General features: G+C 37.9%; 1 protein-coding gene across 1 annotated transcript in view; it reads left to right on the top strand.

Annotated features, from left to right (window-relative positions):
* The window catches only part of MSH3 (mutS homolog 3), a 115,381-nt gene that overhangs the window by 62,444 nt on the left and 33,176 nt on the right, over nucleotides 1-19,761 (top strand). Inside the window, exons 14-17 of the mRNA XM_074813809.1 lie at nucleotides 9,349-9,536; nucleotides 13,021-13,189; nucleotides 16,664-16,728; nucleotides 18,043-18,159. Of these exons, the coding sequence (XP_074669910.1) occupies nucleotides 9,349-9,536; nucleotides 13,021-13,189; nucleotides 16,664-16,728; nucleotides 18,043-18,159 (539 nt within the window). The remainder of the gene's footprint in view (nucleotides 1-9,348; nucleotides 9,537-13,020; nucleotides 13,190-16,663; nucleotides 16,729-18,042; nucleotides 18,160-19,761) is intronic.

Below are 19,761 nucleotides of genomic sequence, written 5' to 3'. Positions count from 1 at the left end.
TAACAGGAAAAGCATCAATGGTACTCATGATTTAGTGGCTGGATTCAGTGAGATGGGATGGTGCAATAGGTCCTTGTGCCATGAATTATTTCCCTTTAAAACAAAGCATTGCATTCTGTATGCTTACCTAAAAACTCACTTGCAAGTGAAACCACTTGGCTGTAGTTAGCTGTTTTCAAATGAATGTTGTTTATAAATTCTGTAATTTGGATCTCACTTGCACATTTTAATAAGAATTACTTGTAATGAGGCACTGACAATTCTTAGTTGAAGCAGATTAATGTGCTAATGGCACCTGTGCAGTACTTCATGTTCTTTTATTTCACTGTTATATTTAGAGGTTTTGACAGTTTGTTTTAGATAAAGGAATAAGTGGGTAAAAGGGGAGCAAAGTTGTAATTTCTTTGGATGGTACAGCACAAAGGTTGCCTCCCTCTGAAAATCTGAAATTCAGTTCTTGTATGATTTTTAAAGCCCTAATGTGTTGCAGTGTTAGGCACATAGAAAGACTTTTATGTTTCAATGAATGGATACAGAGGTCCAGCCATAATTAAGTTTATGAAAAGAGGGAGTGTGCACCAACCTCCCCATTCTCTAAAATGTACCATATCCACATAACACAATTGTTTTTTCAAAACAACTGTCCAGGAATTAGATAATTCACTTTTTAATGGTTTAACTCATTTCAGGTTGAGTGCTATGTAATAAAGTTTGTAGGGATACATCTGTATTTCACAGCATGCTGGCAATCCTCCACTGCTATCCAGTGCTTCTGCTTTGGTGTTGTGGGGTGTTTTTTCTTTGTTTGTTTTGGGTTTTTTTGTACTAGTCTGTATCTTGTTTCTTCAGGTGTCCTTTCTTATTGTAGGACTGCTTACCCTTCTCAGCTTTAAAGCTGGCGTTGAGGTGGAACCATTCAGAGACCATGAACTTTCATGTGATTTTTGGAATGAGGTGACAATGTAGTTTGTCGTAACAACAGCCACTGTAGTGTAAAGATATGTATTTTGTGAATCAGATGTTGGAAAGAAGTTGCAGGAGAGGAGAAATGCTCCAACAGAATCCTTAAGAAGTATAAATGAGGGGGGGAAGGCTCCAAGCGTACACTTTTCCTTTGATGAATTACCTTCCTTCGGTAAAAATCTAGTTTGTCTTCCATTGCAGAAGTCTGTGGAGAGTACCCAAAGCACTGAGTAATCCCTGAAGATCTTTAGGTCTTTGAGGAAATGCCAGTGTTCCTGAAAGACAGGCTCTGTTTTGAATAAAGAATCAAAAGCAGGCTCTGGGAAACAGATTCTGCTGTCTAGACAGACAGTGAATATGGAGCCTGAAGAAAGGTCCCTCCAAAGCTGATACATATTCAAGAACATGGAGCAACTGGCTTTCATTAATATTTTATTTCGGAATATCCAGTGAATGCTGCCATTGCAGTTCCCGCTTTTCGGTTTCCCGAGCCTTTTCAGTTGTGTTAACTCCAAATGACCATCTCCCACATGCTCAAAATGAGGTTCCCTGCAATTTCATTCCCATTAAGGAGTCCAGAACTCCGAGTGGAGCACACTGATGGCTTAACTAAAGGAATGTACCTGTTAATTCAGAGTCAACTGCAGGAAAAATAGGTGAATGTGACAAGTATTTCATCCTTCAGGCCCTTTAGAGTTCAGTGATGTTAGTATCTGAGGAGGTATATTTCATGAAGGGAGACCTCTGAAGTGTACAGAGATGGCTGGATTTTCTCAGTCATTGCAAACATCTTTAATTCAGATTAGCCACTGCAGAACTTTTATTGTACAATACACTTTGTACCAGTAACCTCTAGAGGAGACAGAAAAAAATTATGCTCTGTTTTGGAACTTACGTTACAAGGCAAAGTGTCCTTATGGGAACTCTTCTGGTAAATAACATCATCGTATATTTTCCTGGTCTGACTGTAATTTTATTTTATTTTTTAATAAGTCTGCTAATGTTGCTTATCTGGTAGCATCATTCAAGTTGACAATTGTTACTCTGACCCTCCACAAATTCCCATCACCCCAAACCACCTAAAAACACTGCTGATCTACCCCCAGGTACGAACTATCTGGAATGAGAACAGCATTCTTGTAGTACGATTTAGGTGTTACGTTGGAGGTCATATTACCAGCTCTGAGTTTGCCTCAGCCTGAGAAAGAACTATGGGAATGGTTAAGGGGACAAGAGCAACGTCACTGTTGCAATAGAGAGTGGAATTAATACAAGGACTGGTTGTTCTTCTCAGTTCCTGCAGCTCCAGCACCTGACCAGGCAGAAACGCTGTCAACAGCATTCTATGGCAAGAGAAGGATGCCTAGAGATGAACTGTTTGAAGGCTTCTTGGTAGTGTTCAGAAGTTGACTTCAAAAGGAAACTGAGACAAGGAATTGTCAAGAGTTTTGTCTAAATAGTGCCTGGAGCTGATGCAGAATTAGATCTTGCTGGAAGACACAGTGGCTCAATGGTTTCTGTAACCAGTTCAGCCATGTCCTCTGGCCCCTGGAGAGAGACACCAGACACCAAATAAAACAAAATTTAGGCCACATGCTTTTCCTTTTGGGATCTGCATCTCAGGACAGTGGGAAATAGGAATGACAGAACCCTACATTCTTGTTTCAGTTAAAGTGATGACTGCTTAGCCTTGTCTTGGAGTGTGCAGAATGGAAGAGAGTGGTTGGAGACCTATGCTTTAATAGGTCTGAAAACTAGTACAGAGTAAACATGCCATCAGTACTTTTAGAAATGTGTCCTACAGGGCCATCCTGATGTTGCTTGCTGTTTTCATGCCTGGTTTCATGCAGTGTGTTTCAGAAGATAAATATTTATACAGGCTCGATCCATAACTGTTTATCTTATTTGTACCCTTTGCTCAATAAACATCATTTTTTGACTAAAGCTCAGTCACCAAAGTGGACAGGAATCATCATAACAAATGGTCATTGAATTTACAGAACAGATTAAAGTGAAGCTGTCTCATTGAACTCCTACACAAGGAGTGAGGTCAATAATCAAAACTTACCATGGCATGTGGTAAAATGTCATTTCAGTTTGTTCTAACTTCAACCATAGGCTCTCCCTTGTTCAGAGTTCCTCACAAGCTGCTGCAGTTGGGAAAACAGGTTCAGTTCTGAATCAGTCACCAAAACTTTGCTGCCTGCTTAACAGGCTGCTCACCTGTGCAAAATAAAGCAGGCAGTTAACTACAAAGGGAGTATTTGCTGCTTGGTTGCCTACAGCCACCTTGTGGGATTTGCCTTTCAGTTTTTCAGTGAATACTTCAGTACTTCACTGTCATGCTCAGACTCTGCAGAGGAGTGCTGCTCAGATGGGTGCTAAGTGCTTAAAGTCTTTCACAGAATGACACTGAAAACATGCCCTATTCTGGAAGGTACATTTGATACTTCATTGAAGGTGGCGTGATTCTCAGAAGATTCAGAGAAAAAAGTTGTAATTCTGATTTTTTTCTCTTATTAAATCAATATCTGTTATATATGTCTAGGAATTTAGTTACTGTTTGTATACAATGTTTAAAATAAATTCTCCCCACAGCATAATATATTATTGACTTCAGCAAATGCATATCATATTATTTTACTTTTTTCTTCTATGATACCAGTATGCACATCTTGCATATACTACACTTTTAATCTTTTAAAGAATTTGCATCACAGAGATTTTTAGATTTGCAGTACTAAGTGCTGATTTGAACAAATTGTTCCCTGTTAAGCTGATTAATACAAATAATGTCACAACAAGGGGACATAGTAATCTTAAAATTAAATATCTCATTTTTCCTAAACCAAAAATAGTATGCTCACTATACTAAAAACATAAAGGTAGCTATTACAGGTTGAAAGGAGTGATAAATGTATGATGCATTTCAACTCCCACTTTTATTTGAAATGCTTTTAACTAGGAGTGGTCAATGGCTGTCAGTTGTGGGTCTCTGTGGCTCCCTTTTAGATCTGTTGGAAATAATTTCACTCATGCAAACAAGGCTAAATTGCTTTCAGTGTTCTTGAAAGGGTGTTAGATCTGGCATACTGCTGTGGATCTTTCGTGCGTTCTTCTCAGTGGCAGCCATACCATTTTCAGTACGGTTTGATAAACGGCTGGCTGAAACTATTGTTTGGCATCACTGTCAAGTCTGAGGTTATTTTTCTAGTGCCAGAGAAGCTGTAGCTGTCATTGATGGCATTTTAAAATTAGACTTCAAAAATAGCATTGAATAAGCTTGTGAGAATCTTCCGTGAATGTAAGGCTATTAATCCTGCTTTATGTAAACCACTCTTACTGTATTTTAAAAGCTTCTAATTTATAACAGTTATATATCTTTTGTAAGGTTACTTAGGATTTAAATGGAATCAGTCCCACTTTAACAGAGTCCAGCTTTTCAGAGTTATTTTTACGCATCTGTTCCAAGTTATCTCTTTGCTTAGTAAATAATTTCTGCAGCGGAGCCATTAAATTTTAGATGCAAAGTCCTGCAGTGTTACTAAAATCAAGCCAGGGGAAACAGTAATACTCTGAATAAGCACAAAATGGGTACGTTCATCGTCTTTCTTGGGAACGCTATGTTTAACGAAGTTGTTTGCAGTAAAGCATGTTGAATTTCCCGTTCTCCAAAGGTACTGGTGACTGTAGCTTGCAGTAGAATCAAATAGGTTTTAACTCATTAGATGACTGTTATGGTATGTAGGCTATCAGAGTTGCTGTGAGAAGCTTCAGGATGTTCATTAAAGATCCTTTGAGAAATCTCATGATAACTTTCAGGGTTGTTTATGGTGTCTTTTGTACATGACAAAGGTTTTTTTTGTGGTTTTCTTCCCCCTGATTCCTTTATAGGTGACAGTGCCTTGAAATCTAGCTTCCTCCCCTTACTGAAGCCTCACCTTCACCAGCCTCACCACCCTTATTGAAGAACACCTCAGACAGGTGTTCTTATGTATTCTTAAAATCTTTTCCCACCCTCATATAGTGTACTAATTAAGTCCCATTTAGTTCCTTTTTTTAAAGAACAATTAAAAAACCACCTAAAGAAACACCACCTGTTCAATTTCTGTATTTCTTACTGTCGATATTTGCTCATTCTTCCTTTCTGGACATTATTCTCCTATGAATCACTTGTTGCTGTCTGTCAGGGACTTACTTTGCAATTTCATGTGTCAGGACTTCAGCCTTTGCCTCCTTGAGTACATTTTGTATTTAAGGGAAGCCTTGCAGAATTTTGTCCTTTATCTGGATCAAGGTTGATGATGATGATGCAGCCAGTCATACTGTATTTTACTTTGACTTTGAGTCCAGGATTTATCATTTGTTTAGTCTTTCAGACCTTTCCATTGTGCTTTGACTTCAAATGCCATTGACAGCTTTACTGCTTTATTTTTGGGGGTTTTTTGTTGTCAGATAGAATAAGTAAGTTCCAGATTATCAGAAAGATATTGGATCAATTGCAGCAAGTGCAGGGAGAACCAAAGTTTTCATGAGGCTGAATAATGGATTGTTTATGAAGAAAGATTAAAAGATTATAGTTTGGTTAAATCAATGATTAAAGGAGAACAGAAGGTTTAGAGATATTTGAAGGGTGTTAACAGCAAAGGAGTTGAGTTAGTGTAATGCAAAAGGGTAAAACTAGAGATATTTGGATTAATTTAATGCAAGGGAAATTTAGGCTATCTGATAAAACTTTTACATGATGGTACGTATTGCTTTATGGATTAGTTTCATAAAGGAAGCGTTAAGCACATAGTTTCTTGGAATATAAGGGCCCAAGACCAGACAAAAAGAAAACCCATGCAGAAAAGTTGAGCAGTTGCAGGAAAACCACCTAATGGTTCTCTTCTGTCCCTAGCTTCCATGGATCTGAAACAGAGATGAATTTAGGTTTTCCAGAAACATTCAGAATGTAATGTCCCTGGCCTTCCTGAATGTCATGAAATACCATGGTTAGATTGCTTATTCCTTTAGTCAAATATCTACCAACCTTGCCTGTTCAGTATGACAAGTTCAGTTCTCCAGCACACAGCCATGCTTCAAGTTAGTTGGAGAGTATCTGATAGATACTGGCTTTATGATAAGTTCAGTAACATTTAAATGCATTTTAAATGGCCAGGAATGATTTTTTTTAAATTTTTGTTTAATATAGCCTTTATGATAGAGAAAATCGGTGAACACAGCAATTAACCTTATAAATTATTTTCTTTCTAGCCTTACTATTGTCAGTCACTTAGAACTTCCAGTCTCCATACTGGATTGCCAAGGCTGCAGGTTTAGATGTATCTTTATTCTGTGTTTATACAACATGGAGGCCACTCTTCTATCACTGGTCACTGTAGTGACATGTATTTAATGTGAAGAGGGCTAAGGCTGTATCTGGAGTGTACCTTAATTTATTTTTTATTGTTTTCAGAAGGTTACATTTAGATGGCCTTCATGTTCTGAAGGGCTAATAGGCATTATAGAGCAAACATTTTAGGGTTTACATATGTGGGGAGGGAGAGAAAAATATTCCTTTCCAGCCCAGCATTTTCGTTAATACTAGTTTCCATGTTTGGGTACAGAAGTTGTTTGGGAGAAAAAACTACAGTGTAATAGATGAGAGAATTGTCTTAGTTCTTGCATAAGAGTATGGGAAGGAAAGAGAAACAAAACTTTGATTCTGGGAAGAAACTGAAAATGTAGATGTGTTTTATGAAATAGTAATTCACTGAAGCCTACATGTTCTGTAATTGTTGTACTGATCACCACAAAATACTGACCAGAAATTAAATTCTAGACTGTATTGCCTGGGCTGGAGATGGAAAAAATATAGGAAGAGAAGAGTGGCATACAATGAATATTCTAGTAGAAGCATTCAGTATATACTATCCCCTTCCTTGCAATCCTCGTGTGAGGAAAATTAACTGGCTTTTTCAGTGTTGTCAGTTGACCAATTTGGAGAAGTTCAGAAGACTGAAGAAGGAATGTTTCTACAGATCAGTAAATATGAAAAAATACCAACATTAATTATTTATAGACATCTGTTTTCAAATCTTCTGTATTGCGTTTGCATGGCAAGGTTTTGGTAGCGGAGAGGTATGGGATGGCTTCTGTGAGAAGCTGGTAGAAGTTTCCCCTACATCCAACAGAGCCAATACCAACCAGCTCCAAGATGGACCTGCTGCTGGCCAAGGCTGAACCCATTGGTGACAGTGGTAGCACCTTTGGATAACGTATTTAATAAGGAGAAAAAGTTGCTGCGCAGCAGTAGTTGCAGCTGGTAGAGAGGAGTGAGAGCATGTGAGAGAAACTCTGCAGACACCCAGGTCAGTGAAGAAGGAGGATGAGGAGATGCTCCAGGCGCCGGAGCAGAGATTCCCCTGCAACCTGTGGTGCAGCCCATGGTGAGGCAGCTGTGCCCTGCAGCCCACAGTAGTCCACAGTGGAGCAGATGCCCACCTGCAGCCCGGGAAGGACCCCACGCCAGAGCAGGGGGATGCCCAAGGGGTCTGTGACCCCGTGGGAAGCCCATGCTGGAGCAGGCTCCTGGTAGGACCTGTGGCCCCGTGGAGAGAGGAGCCCACGCTGGAGCAGGTTTGCTGGCAGGACTTGTGACCCTGTGGGGGACCCACGCTGGAGCAGTCTGTGCCTGAAGGACTGGACCCCGTGGGAGGGACCCACGCTGGAGCAGGTCATGAAGAGCTGCAGCCCATGGGATGGACCCACGTTGGAGAAGTTCATGGAGGGCTGTCTGCTGTGGGAGGGACCCCATGCTGGAGCAGGGAAAGAGAGTGAGGAGCCATCCCCCTGTCCTACTGGTGTGGAGGAGGTAGAGAAAATTGGGAGTGAAGTTGAGCCCAGGAAGAAGGAAGGGGTGGGGGAAGATGTTTTAAGATTTAGTTTTTATTTCTCATTACCCTACTCTGATTTGATTGGTAATAAATTAAGCTAATTTCCCCAAGTTGAATCTGTTTTGCCAGTGACAGTAATTGGTGAATGATCTCTTCCTGTCCTTATCTTGACACATGAGCCTTTTATTATATTTTCCTGCCTCTGTCCAGCTAGGAGGGGAGAGGTAGAGTGGCTTTGGTGGGCACCTGGTGTCCAGCCACCACACCTTCTGAAATGGAGATGTCCTGGAGTGCCACTGGATTCAGCAGTGTTTGAAGGCACTAAGTGTCTCATAAGACTGGGTTTCCATTTGGTATGCAAATACAGTTTAGCACAAATGCAAACTTCTGTTAAGATCATTTCAGAGAGAACTGGAATTACCTAATTTATAGGTGGGCATGAGTACTTTAGGTAACTGAGAGCTGAATGGGTCAAAGGAGTGGGGGGGACTAGGAGTGTGGCAGGAGTTGGATTGTTTTGTTAGGTTGTTAACTGCTTGCAAAATCCTGACCCTGACTGCTAATTCTTGAAAATGAGCTAAAGGTAACAAACTGTGCTGATGCTGAAGAGTGCGTAGAATCTAACAGCAAAATATGTGAGCCGCGTCAGAAGTAATATTAATGGTTAAAAAAGAAAGAAGAGTTTCTCTTTCACAAGTCACTGCTTGTGGTGAGAAGCTGCTTTAAGGGAACCAATATGCTCCTACTCTGTGGATATCATGAAGCAAACTCTGAAAGTGCTGTGTGCTGTTGGCTCCAATCTGGGAGATTCCCTTCTGATGATGCCCTGGCTAACTGCCTGAAAGAGATAGAAAAATCTCTTTCATAACTCTGTAGTGAGGAGAGAATGAAAGACAAAGACAGGGTTAGTGTATTCTCCTTAGTCTTCTCATCACATTGACCTGGGAGTAACCAGCCAGAGGCTGAAGCTGACAATAGCTACAAGCACTTTAAGCAATGACTGCTGGTTTTCTCTTTCTGGGTTGTTTTTTTTTTCCCCTTTTCTTTTCTGTGTTCTTGTTCCAAGACTCTCCCTCTCTGTGCCTGACCTTGTCTTTCCAAATCCACTTTTGCCAAAACAGCAACCTGGAGATTTACATAACAGCACACATATGCACAAGTCTGTATGGACAAATTGTGGTGGTCATAAAATTACTCAACCTGGTTTTTTGCTGTTTGCACATTATTAGCCCATTTTTCTGCTCTTTGTCTGCTGCATGTGTGTTGCACATCTCCGTCCAACAACAGGAATAATGGAGATCAGCTCCCAACTGATTCCTAACAACAGGGGTTAGAACAATTAGTATGCCTTATTAACCTTGCAAATGTGATAAGATTATGCAGTTGTGTTACAGTCCATACATTTTAATTGTATTTTGTCTCCTTTTCAAAAACCAAAAAAAACCCCTGTAGAATTTAATGACAATATAATACATTGTAATGATTTAGACATTGCTTCCCTTCTCAGTGTTCAACCCAAGAGTTCTTCTTGATAGTCAGCACCCTATCTCGTCTGGACTTGGAAATTCAAGTTCTTGTTCCAGTCATCCATTCTCATGTGAAAACTCCCCTATTACAAAATGCACTGTTGGAAATCCCAGAACTTCTCTCCCCTGTAAAACATTATTTAGAGATCCTTAATGAAGAAGCAGCCAAGTAAGTAAATAGATGAATCTTCTGTGCCTCACAGGCTTTCTGACTAAATGTATTCAGTTATGCTAATTATGCATCTTGTTTTAATGCACCTTAGTTTTTTGTTTTGTATTTATGTATGTATAGGTTGCTTATAGTTAAAAGCAGAGGTGGTTATTTCCTGCAGCTTACATTCTTTTTTAAAGTTAAACTAGGTGAGCAAGTATTTTGCCTAGTGGGTATCTACCTCAGGCTGAATGAATAATTTTTTGAAAGTTTTTCAGCTGGTTTTGGAAATGAGTTTAGAGCAAACATGATTTGCTCATGTTAATTTGTTTAACAACTTTTTAATTATTTTTTTAAAATAGAGAAGCTATTCCTTTTGAAGAGAGACTTGACCTTTAGCAGAGTGGCTGCTCTGTTGTCAGGAATATGCCTTTTAGGATTTTTGTGAAAATTCATCAAAGCTTTGAGTGCCTCCCGTTTTTGTTTGTTTTTTTTTTTTTTTTTAAATCTTTACACGCTCGCTAATGACAGTGAATATGAAGTTTAACAGCTCTGAAGATTCCATGTAGCCTGTGTGATTTGCACCCCTTTAGAGCATTTCTGGGGTTATTGCCCTGTTCATGGACTCCCTCTAGAGAATGACTAAAGGAGCACCTACCTCAGTGTCTGGGTGTGATCAGGCTTTTCCCTGAAGTTGCCTTCCTGTAGTCTTGGAAAGGTGAGCTGAAAGTATGGAAGCTGTCTGCCCTTTTTTGTCTTAATTCTAGCCCTTGTTGGTCCAAGAAGAAAAATGTAGACGAAGAGGATGCTGAATTGGAATAAATGTTCATTGTAAAGGAGAATGTCTTTAAATAATTTGTTATAGACTATTTCTTCTGAAGAACTGCCACCTCCCTTGTTACCGCAGATCCTAGTTTTAACCACAGAAAGAAGAAAGCAGGAGGCTTAAGATGCAGAACAGTAAAAAAAGAACATGAGTTCAGAAAGGGACGGATGTGTAAATACCTCTCAGGGTACAGGATTTAGGAGGAATACCTTGTGGCCAGTAGAAGTCACTGCCCTTCTGAAAACAAGGAGTATAAAATCTTCTAAAAAAGGTTTCTGTAGTGGTGCTTGGCACAGATGCAGCCTGTCTGGCTTACACAGCCAACCTTTCTGAGCACTTCACAGGTGTTTGATCTTTCAGCGTAGTTTTTACAGAACATGTTAAAAGGACATTCTGAACGCAAAATTAGTATCATCCGGCTTTATGTCCAGATCATCCTAAACATCCTCTCTATGAGCAAGTTTCATTTAACTTTGAACATTTCCTCATATAATATTATGAGATATTACATACCTAGAGATCCTTTGATGAAAGATGTGGTATGTAGTTTAATTTGTAGTTATATTGGGGCAACATAGTCTTGATCTTTTATTTTCAAAACAGACTAAAAATAAACATCAAATTAATTTATAAAATGTCTTTTGTCTTTCTCCAGCTGAGATTTACAATTAAAGAAATTTAAGAATTAAAACTTAGCACTTTATTTGCTTCTGAATTAGGGACAGATGCAAGGTGTATAAATTTAGAAGTTGAGAAGGGTAGAAATAATTGCTATGCCGTTGGACAGGTGGATTATGAGATTTCTACCAATGCCTGGTATCCAATTATAGTTGTGGCACGTTATGACAAAACAGACTGTATCTTAATTATACCAGATTTACTGTAGATAGGTTTAAAATACGGATTTTTTTCCTGTCACTGTGATGATGGCTACAATGGTATACAAAAAGAAGATACAATAGTATAAGTAGAAGATATCATTACTGATCTGCAGAATGCATAGATTTTATTTGCATTTATTCAAGATAACTAAAATAGCTTACTTTTTGGCCTTTACATATCTCAAGCTTGTGTGGCAATATTATTTGTACTCAAAAACGTTTTTTTCATTGAAATCATGATGACTACTTATACATACATGCACACACACACTTGTGCACACATATGTATACTGCATCACGTGTTAATTTTATTATGTGGTGTGGATGAAATCCTGTAGGGTTTTCAAAAGTATTCCTCTGCTCCAGGAGAGTTCGAGATTTCAGGTTTTGTGGTTTTTTTTTTAACTGTCAACTTTTAAAGGCATCATATAGCAGTGACAGTCTTCACAGTCAGCTGCTGGCTACTAGTGATCTTTTTTTCCTTGCATTCCCATGGAAACAGGTCTAATTAGCACAAAATCGTTTCTAAAAATTAGAATTGTATTTTAAAATGGCATCTTTACCATCACTTATATAATAACTATGTCCATGTGATGCAAATTCAAAGCAGAGCTTTGTGTTACCTGTCTGGTCACTGACTCCAGTTGTAGTTTCATTCTCAAGCAAAGGGGTATCGGAGTAGGTGGAATATTGACTTTTTATTACTTCCATGTTTTATTGCTTTCAGTTTGCTAATTACTTGCTCTCCAAATATTAGATTTCAGGGTAATTATGTAATTAACTGGTAGTTTTGTATTTGCTCTAAAATACAAATGTGTATTCCAATTAACTTAGGGCTGATTGCACTACTTTTTATTGTTTGCCTGATACTAATTAGGATAAGTTACATTTTTGTTATTTTTTTTATGACAGCCATATCTTTAATAGCTTGTTCAGCTTCCCAGTTTTAAACATTTGAATGGCATTGTCTGTTTCAGGTTTCAATCCTGAGGTGAGATAGTGCAGCCAAAACAATTCTGTCATTTTCTGACATTGAGACTAGAAAAGAGCATTGTTTTGCATGTATTAAAAAATGCTCTGGTTGATCTTTTCTTGAGAAAAGGAAGCTACTCTTAAGAAACTCCAGATGACATCCTGCTTTGTTGAAGGCCTTGTGGGAGCGATTTTTCTTTGCAATCCTCATTTAAATCTACCCAGATTTGGCCAAATTCTAAATATGTGAAAAATCGTAGAGACATCATGTGTTCATGTTACGCAGAAATTATCTAGACCTTCACATTTAATCATGATAAAGATGATAACAGTACTTCGGATGCTCCAGGTTGAGACAGCAATTGCATTCCAGAATTATGAATTGAGACATAAGGGAATGATCTTTCTTGTGCCTCCGTTTCTTGCTCTGCTCGACTGAGGGAGAACAAACAGAAAGCTGCAGAATGCATGTTCAGAGACAACAAAAAACCCAAGTCAGCAGGATTTGGTATAGAACAACGAGCATAATATGATAGAGTAGAAACGAACAGAAATAGGTTGATTTTGAATAGACGGGGGGGCTGTATCTTGGTGTAGCCTCTTAGAGTTCCTATAGACAGTGGCTTTTCTATTTATGTAGTGTGTATGGCAGCTTTTGGTAGATGTGATGTACTATGACCAGCTAACAGAAAAGCTGTATTTAGAGGGGAATAAAGCTAGTGTTAAAACAAATGAGAATAACAAAAATATGGATACAACTAGTAGAATTAGGGAATGTATACTTGGTTTTACTGTTATTTTATATTATGCTTCTTATGGATAGGACTGGAGACAAAACCCAATTGTTCAAGGACCTTGCAGACTTCCCTGTCATCAGAAAGAAAAAGGAGGAGATCCTGGATGTGCTTTCTAAAATCCAATTGCATCTGACAGACATTCGTAAACAGATTAAGAATCCTTCTGCAGAGTATGTTACAGTTTCTGGTCAAGAGGTAATATGGTGTCTATTACGTATGACTGTATCTTTGCTTGTCTAGAAAATAGCTTGAAAGTTAGGCTTAACTAGAACTCTTTGCACTTAGTATGATATTTGATGAGGTCATTTGACTATAATCTTTTGTACAACTTTAAAGAACAGTTTTATGACAATGTTACTTTTTTATTTGTTAAGCCAATTACTTAGTGATTTAAATAGTAAAGACACATTAGTGCAGTTGAATATGGTGCAGTAATGCTTTGCTTTTCTGTATATGTAGAAACACTTGCATACTTCCAGGGTTAATTACATGGCTATTAAGTGCTGAAATATTCTCAGAGAACAAGGAAGCATAGCATTAGGTTAATTTGAAGAATGGTAAAATGATTTGTAAGTACTGATTAAGACTGTAATTTGAAAGATGGGAGAGAAGAGGAACAGTAAAATAACATTTATCATTCTTTAATACTTTTAATTCTTAGAAACGGTAGTTGTGGACTGGAGCTTTGTTTGCTAGATGCTGTGCAAGTGTGGGCAGGTCACGCTCTAGCGAGCTGAGAAGTTCCATAAAAAAAAAAAAAAAAAAAAAAAATGACAGTTCCTGCCAGACTTGTGGGGGAACTGGAAGGAGCAGTGAGGTAGCACTGTTCAACATCGTTCTTTGGGAACTGAGAGTAGGAAGGTTGGGGAAAACTCCACAGAAAATTGGGAAAAGAAAGGAGTTAGGAAACTGAATGAGAGTTAGGAGTAAAAGAGATGAATCAGTGAGGACAGGGAGGAAAGGAACTGGAAGCAGTCCCCTGTCACATTGAGAACCTAGGAAGCTGAGAAAGACCCAAGATACACAACAGGGAGCAGACAGGCAATGCTGAAGTAAAGAGAGCATGTGAGAAGGGATGAATTAGGCATAGAAGCATTTGATGAAGATTTTGGGTAGATGTTTCTTTCGATGGTGAAGCTGAGAAGAGGAAACATATGGCTAAAGAGTTGGGTAGGCTGTCAGCATGGATGGTGAAGTCCAGGAGGAAACGTGAAGAGTGCATTTTGAGTGTTGTTGAGGAAAGAAAGAGCCAGGAGTTGAGAGATTACTCTGAGAGGCTGGATTAAGAGGTGGATGATGACACGTGTGTGAGGGAGCAGAGAAGAGAAGAATTGATCAAAGAAATGAGAGCATCTGAGGAAGTAATCAGATGTGAACTGGACAGGAGAGTTTCAGAAACTGCCAGTCACTATGCACATGTTTAAGAGAGGAGGCCTTTGTAGCAGGGGAGGACTCAGAAACCATTACAGACAGAGATCTCTCTGGTTTATTCACGGAAGGAGCTGCAGAGGTTAGGGATAGCTGTTATTTAATTACATCTGGTATGGGTGTTTCAGAGAAATCAAAAGAGGCAGTAGAGGAAGTGTTGAAGAATATGGTCAGCGAGGAGAGGAAAGATACTAAAAGAATGGAAGTAATGGAAAGGAAATTGTATGGGAGGAGCAGAGCATAGGCATAACAAGAGTCTCTTTGAGTTGAGCTCTTTCTTCCTCAGATCTGTATGGGGTATTGTTCTTATGTTCTTGCAGCACTCTGATAGATGTAGTATTCAGACACTTCTTCACAACAGACCTGAGCAGAAGCAGGTTTATGGTTTGCTAGTTCTGGAAGAGAGACTGCCAGGAAACTTTTTTTATGTATCTTCTACTCTGAACATCTGTTCAGGGAGCAGACATTCTTAAAGGGGTGGAAAAAAAAAAATCAAACTATCTACTCCTTCATGTGCTCCCCCAAACCCATGATTAAGAATACATGGTTAGATTTTCAGAGTCAGCTCACAGTTTAACTTACATTTGTTAAGTTCCTGTTCTGATGAAGATCCAGTTGACACATACCTTTTCCAGAATATGAGGTTACACCCGTATCTATCTTGTCTTTTGTTTCCAGACCTCTAATGTAATTTTTAGTATGCACTAAACAGGACAGAAAGCTGTCTGGATAGTGATAGCACTGCTATTTGTTTCAGGCAGGATTTAGAGAGAAATTGCTACATTTGGCAAATATTTGCTTCTTTCATTGCATAAGTAGTGCTTTGATCTCAGTTTATTTAATACTTCAATTATTTATCTAATAGGGCTAAGAATTAAAGGATAAAAATAAATGCTTTTGTTGTTTTGAAGAAGATTGCAACCTCTGTGCTTCTTTCTCACTAGCCACACAAACAAGCCAGGCAATTGAACTGACTGTGTTAATTTAGACTGTTCGGAGTTCAGTTAGGCCTCCAACATAGACACAAATGTGGTACTATTTTCTGTCTTCCTTTTGTAAACACAGCATGTTTAATTGTTTTGAGATGAATTTCAGAAAAAACTGTAATACCAGCACATCAGCAACACCACTAGTGGCGGCAGCAGTTGGCTTACTTTCAAATCTTTGCAGGTTTCTGCTTCTACCCATTTTCAGTCTTGTTATCTCATGCGTATTAAGCATGTGTATTAAGTTTCTACAGTACCAAATATTTTTAAAGTGTCTTAGGTGAATTAAGAGCTAGTGTACTATGTCCTTGCTGGAGTCTTGTGCTCATGTTAGGATTATTATTCTTGTTTGTACTTGAAGATGATTGCTGGCTATTCTGGTGAGGTGTGGAAGTTTTTTATCTGAATTATGCTGAATGTAATGAAAAAGCTTTGTCAGATGAGAGTCTCGTGGTTTTCTGTAAAGGTGATCAGATTCTGGGTTAATCTAATCTCTGCTAGAAATTAATTTTCCAGCTGAATTCTTTTATTTGAGAATGCCTCAATTCTTTGATGCCTAGGACCTCAGGCTAGTGTTACGATGATAACCGATGTGAATCATATAAAATACTGCAATAAACACATAATGTAAATTTCATTGCACTGAGCCTCTTGCCATTACTGCTGGCTTCCCCTATTCCTTCCCTTTCTGACTCTGAGTTGATCCAAACTTGAAGCAAGGTACTGTAGATGCAGTGATCTGAGATTTTGAAATCTTGTCTGTGAAATGTTGTAGGTAGCTATGGCTCAGTATGAATCCCTGATCCCTAGACAGGAAGGCACATCTCACTGATAAGGAGCAACCTCAGAACAGGTGATATTATAGTGTAGAGTCCATGTAAATGCTGAATTCTCTACAAGGCCTGGTCAGGATCGGGTAAGCAATACTTACTAGCTTCGGTCTGGTTTTGGCTTGATAAGAGGGAGATGAGAAGGGTGTGTTAGTGGGTGGAGGAATAGAAGGGCAGAGATGGGGCAGCAACATGGTAGGGCACAAAGCCAGCTCAGTATAGGAGTTGCTCTTTTGGCAGAAAATCTGTATGTCATAACCCTCACTCTGGGGAAAAAAGAACGTTGGCTTCTGGTCTGCTCAGTGTCTTCAGGCTGAATATGTTTTTTCTCTGATTTGTGCAGATTTCTTGATATATGATGATTATGGTTCTGTAGTCTTTCTCACTTCCCATGATGTGTAATCTTACATTTCTGTTTATTTTAGTTTATGATAGAAGTCAAGAATTCCCATAAATCATCTGTGCCATCTGACTGGGTTATGATTAGTAGGTATGAAAAATGTCTTTGAAGTTTATTCTATTTAAATGTATAAGAAAAAAAGTGGTATTTTGGTATTACAATTAATTATGTACACATTCTCATTGCTCCATGCATCCTGAAAACCAACCAAAATAGTTATGTTAATTTATTGCCATAATAAGTTTTGCTTAAAAGCAAACAAAACCAAACTGAAAAATGGATTTCTTAAAACATGTTTTTATATGGTAGATCCTTAGTGTACTATACTACTTGCTTAATCTTCTAAAGTAAAGGTATGGTGTCAAAATTTGGTCTTGATTCAGTAGTGCCTGTAGTTTGTAGATGCAAATCTTTCATAAAATTTTGATTGTTCTTATTGTATTCAGAAAGGTAATGGTAGCTGTGCAAATATCAGTTTGTGCATCTCAATAAACACAGTGTATTTAAAATGTCATTTTACTTACTCAAACAGACAAGCTTTGCTTGCTTTAGTACTTAGTGTTATGTAAGCATGATTTTAGATAGTTTTGGATACTTTTTCCAGTAGGTGAAACAGAGATGGACTGAATTGTGTAGCTGGCTGTTTTTATTTTCAGCCATTCCTTTTATTATTTAAATGGGTTGAATACCTTAATGCCTTATGGTATAGAATCCATGTAAATGCTGAATTCTCTAGAAGGCCTGCTGTATGTGTGAGCACAAACATTGTGAGATAGGCATAATCAAGGTGAACTCTGAAGTGATGTTTTAATCATTTATGCTAGAAATCAGTATTAAAAGTGCAAAGATCAGATAGAATTAGGATGATGAACAACAAATTACAGTTTCTCTGGATTTTGTAAAAGAATGCCTGGGAATGCCAAAGTAACTCCTTAATGAAAATACATAAATAAATAGCAAGTGCCCCAAATGGAAACTATCAAGACAGTCTATATTTACTAAGTTTATTTCAGGCTTATCAGGAATTTTTCCTCTTTAAAGTGAAATTTTTTCTTGGAGTTCATTGTATATACAGTCAGAGAAAAGTCATCCATTTGTGCAGTGTATTGTGCAACAGAATTTTGTGAAATATGTAAATTTCAGTGATAGATGCTACATTGTGAAAAATATTTCAAAAGCCTTCTGAATGGGCAGTGGTGCAGTAACCAACCACTTTATTCACAATAAAGATCATTGGAATCAATAGAGTTTGGTACCACAATAAAAGAAGATTTTTTTTTTTTTTTTAACATCAATTTTCAAGGCTCACAGTGAGTAAGAACACTAGTCCAATTTTGCATGGAGATGGTGTAACTGATTGCTTAGTAACCTTGATTTCCTATTTGGCTTTTTTCTCTCTTCCAGCACAAAAGCTGTCAGCCGTTTTCACTCTCCTTTTATTATAGAAAATTACAGACATCTGAATCAGCTCCGGGAGCAGCTAGTCCTTGACTGCAGTGCTGAATGGCTAAATTTTTTAGAGTGAGTTTACAAAATAGAGTCAGTTTCTATAATTCTACTTTCTTTTATTTATTTTTGTTACAAGAACAGAAAAAGAAGGATGCTTATCTTATTAAAAAAAAGAGTTGGTAATTCAATTATGTTACCCATGACTTTAAGTATAGTCAATTAAAATATTGTTCTTCAGTTTAAAGCATTTGAAAGCAAGACCTTTGCAGACTGTGTCCTGAGACCAGCAGTGATGTCTCTAGATTTTAAAATCCTGATGAAAATACAGTATTAAATACATAAACTGGCTTTCAAAATTTGATAACTAGTATCACAACATTAAGAACTTGAAAGTGTGACTGCCTGTAAATGAGTGAAACTGAATCTAGGAGTTTTGTTATTATTGAAGGGCAATGTAAGTGAAATGAAAAAAGAATTTATAATACAAGCTAACCAAATTCACTTTTAATATTAATTGAAATAGACAATACCTTTGCTGTTAAGTGTGCCATTACTAAAAAAAAAAAGTAATAATAAATTAAGTACAATTGCAGTATTACAGTTTTTGAGTTAGGAATGTTTAGGGCAGTCTTTTGAGTGAGTGCGATTCTCCATAGCCCTATATTTTGTATGCTAACCCTGTGCCTGAATGTGAGTCTGTTTGCTAGAAAGTAATGGGAGAAACAGATCTTCCTCACAACTGGCATGGAAGATCTGTTTGTCTCAGATCAGGGTTTTGAATGGAGTTATTTGACTATTTAGCCAAAGGATCTTTAAAATGGGAGTTTAAAAAATATTTCTCAAAATTCTGAATACCTTTGATTTTTCAGATGTCTGGCTATCAACTACTTTTTTACTTCCATGAATTACAGACTCACTGAAATTGTCCCTCATGTCATATAATGATAATTGGCTTGCTTTCACTTGTGCATTTTTCCCCATTGCAAAAACTTAACAAGTTCCTTCTGAAGTTGTCTCCCTGGACATAACTGATGCCAAGGTTTGCCTTCAAGTAGGAACCCAGCAATTCTGTAAATTTGGTAGAAACTAGAACAACATTCCAATTCATTCTTCTCCAGGTTTGTTGCCTTTGCAATACTATAAAAATAATTCCGTTAGACGATGTGTTGTCACTATATTAGCCGTGTAAGTCTGAGTAGACCTATTTTAACCTTCCTTCCCTTAGATCTGCTACTTTTCATGTCCGCTTTGCTGTTTTCAATAGTGTTGTATGATAGCAGCATACAACAAGGAAAGAGACGTGTGTAGGAAAGTGCTCTTCTTTCCCACGCCTCCATTATTTATTGATTGATTTTTCTCCCCTACTGGTTTTATATTTCATGTTGTATCTTTGAGACTAGGAGAGGAAAAAACAAAATTCTTGAGGACTCTACTGAAAACTGTGTTCTCCTGGTAACGTCATTATTGTACTGGGGAAGGCAATTCCATGAATGGAAAATGAATTTTTGAATTTTCTGTTGTAGGTACCATATTTCATTGAAATTGTAGACAACTCCTGGGTTCAGGCACTTTTAGTTTATTTTTTTTGACTGTAACTTACGTTTGAAGTGAATTGGCAGTTGGGATTCAGTTGTCACTTTGATAAACAGTGGCATTTTTATAGACCTCATTTAG

Source organism: Strix aluco, chromosome Z (genome assembly GCF_031877795.1).
Source record: "Strix aluco isolate bStrAlu1 chromosome Z, bStrAlu1.hap1, whole genome shotgun sequence".
Classification (NCBI taxonomy): Eukaryota; Metazoa; Chordata; class Aves; order Strigiformes; family Strigidae; genus Strix; species Strix aluco.
The sequence above is the reverse complement of the archived record's forward strand: the minus strand, read 5'-3'. Positions and strand labels throughout refer to the sequence as shown.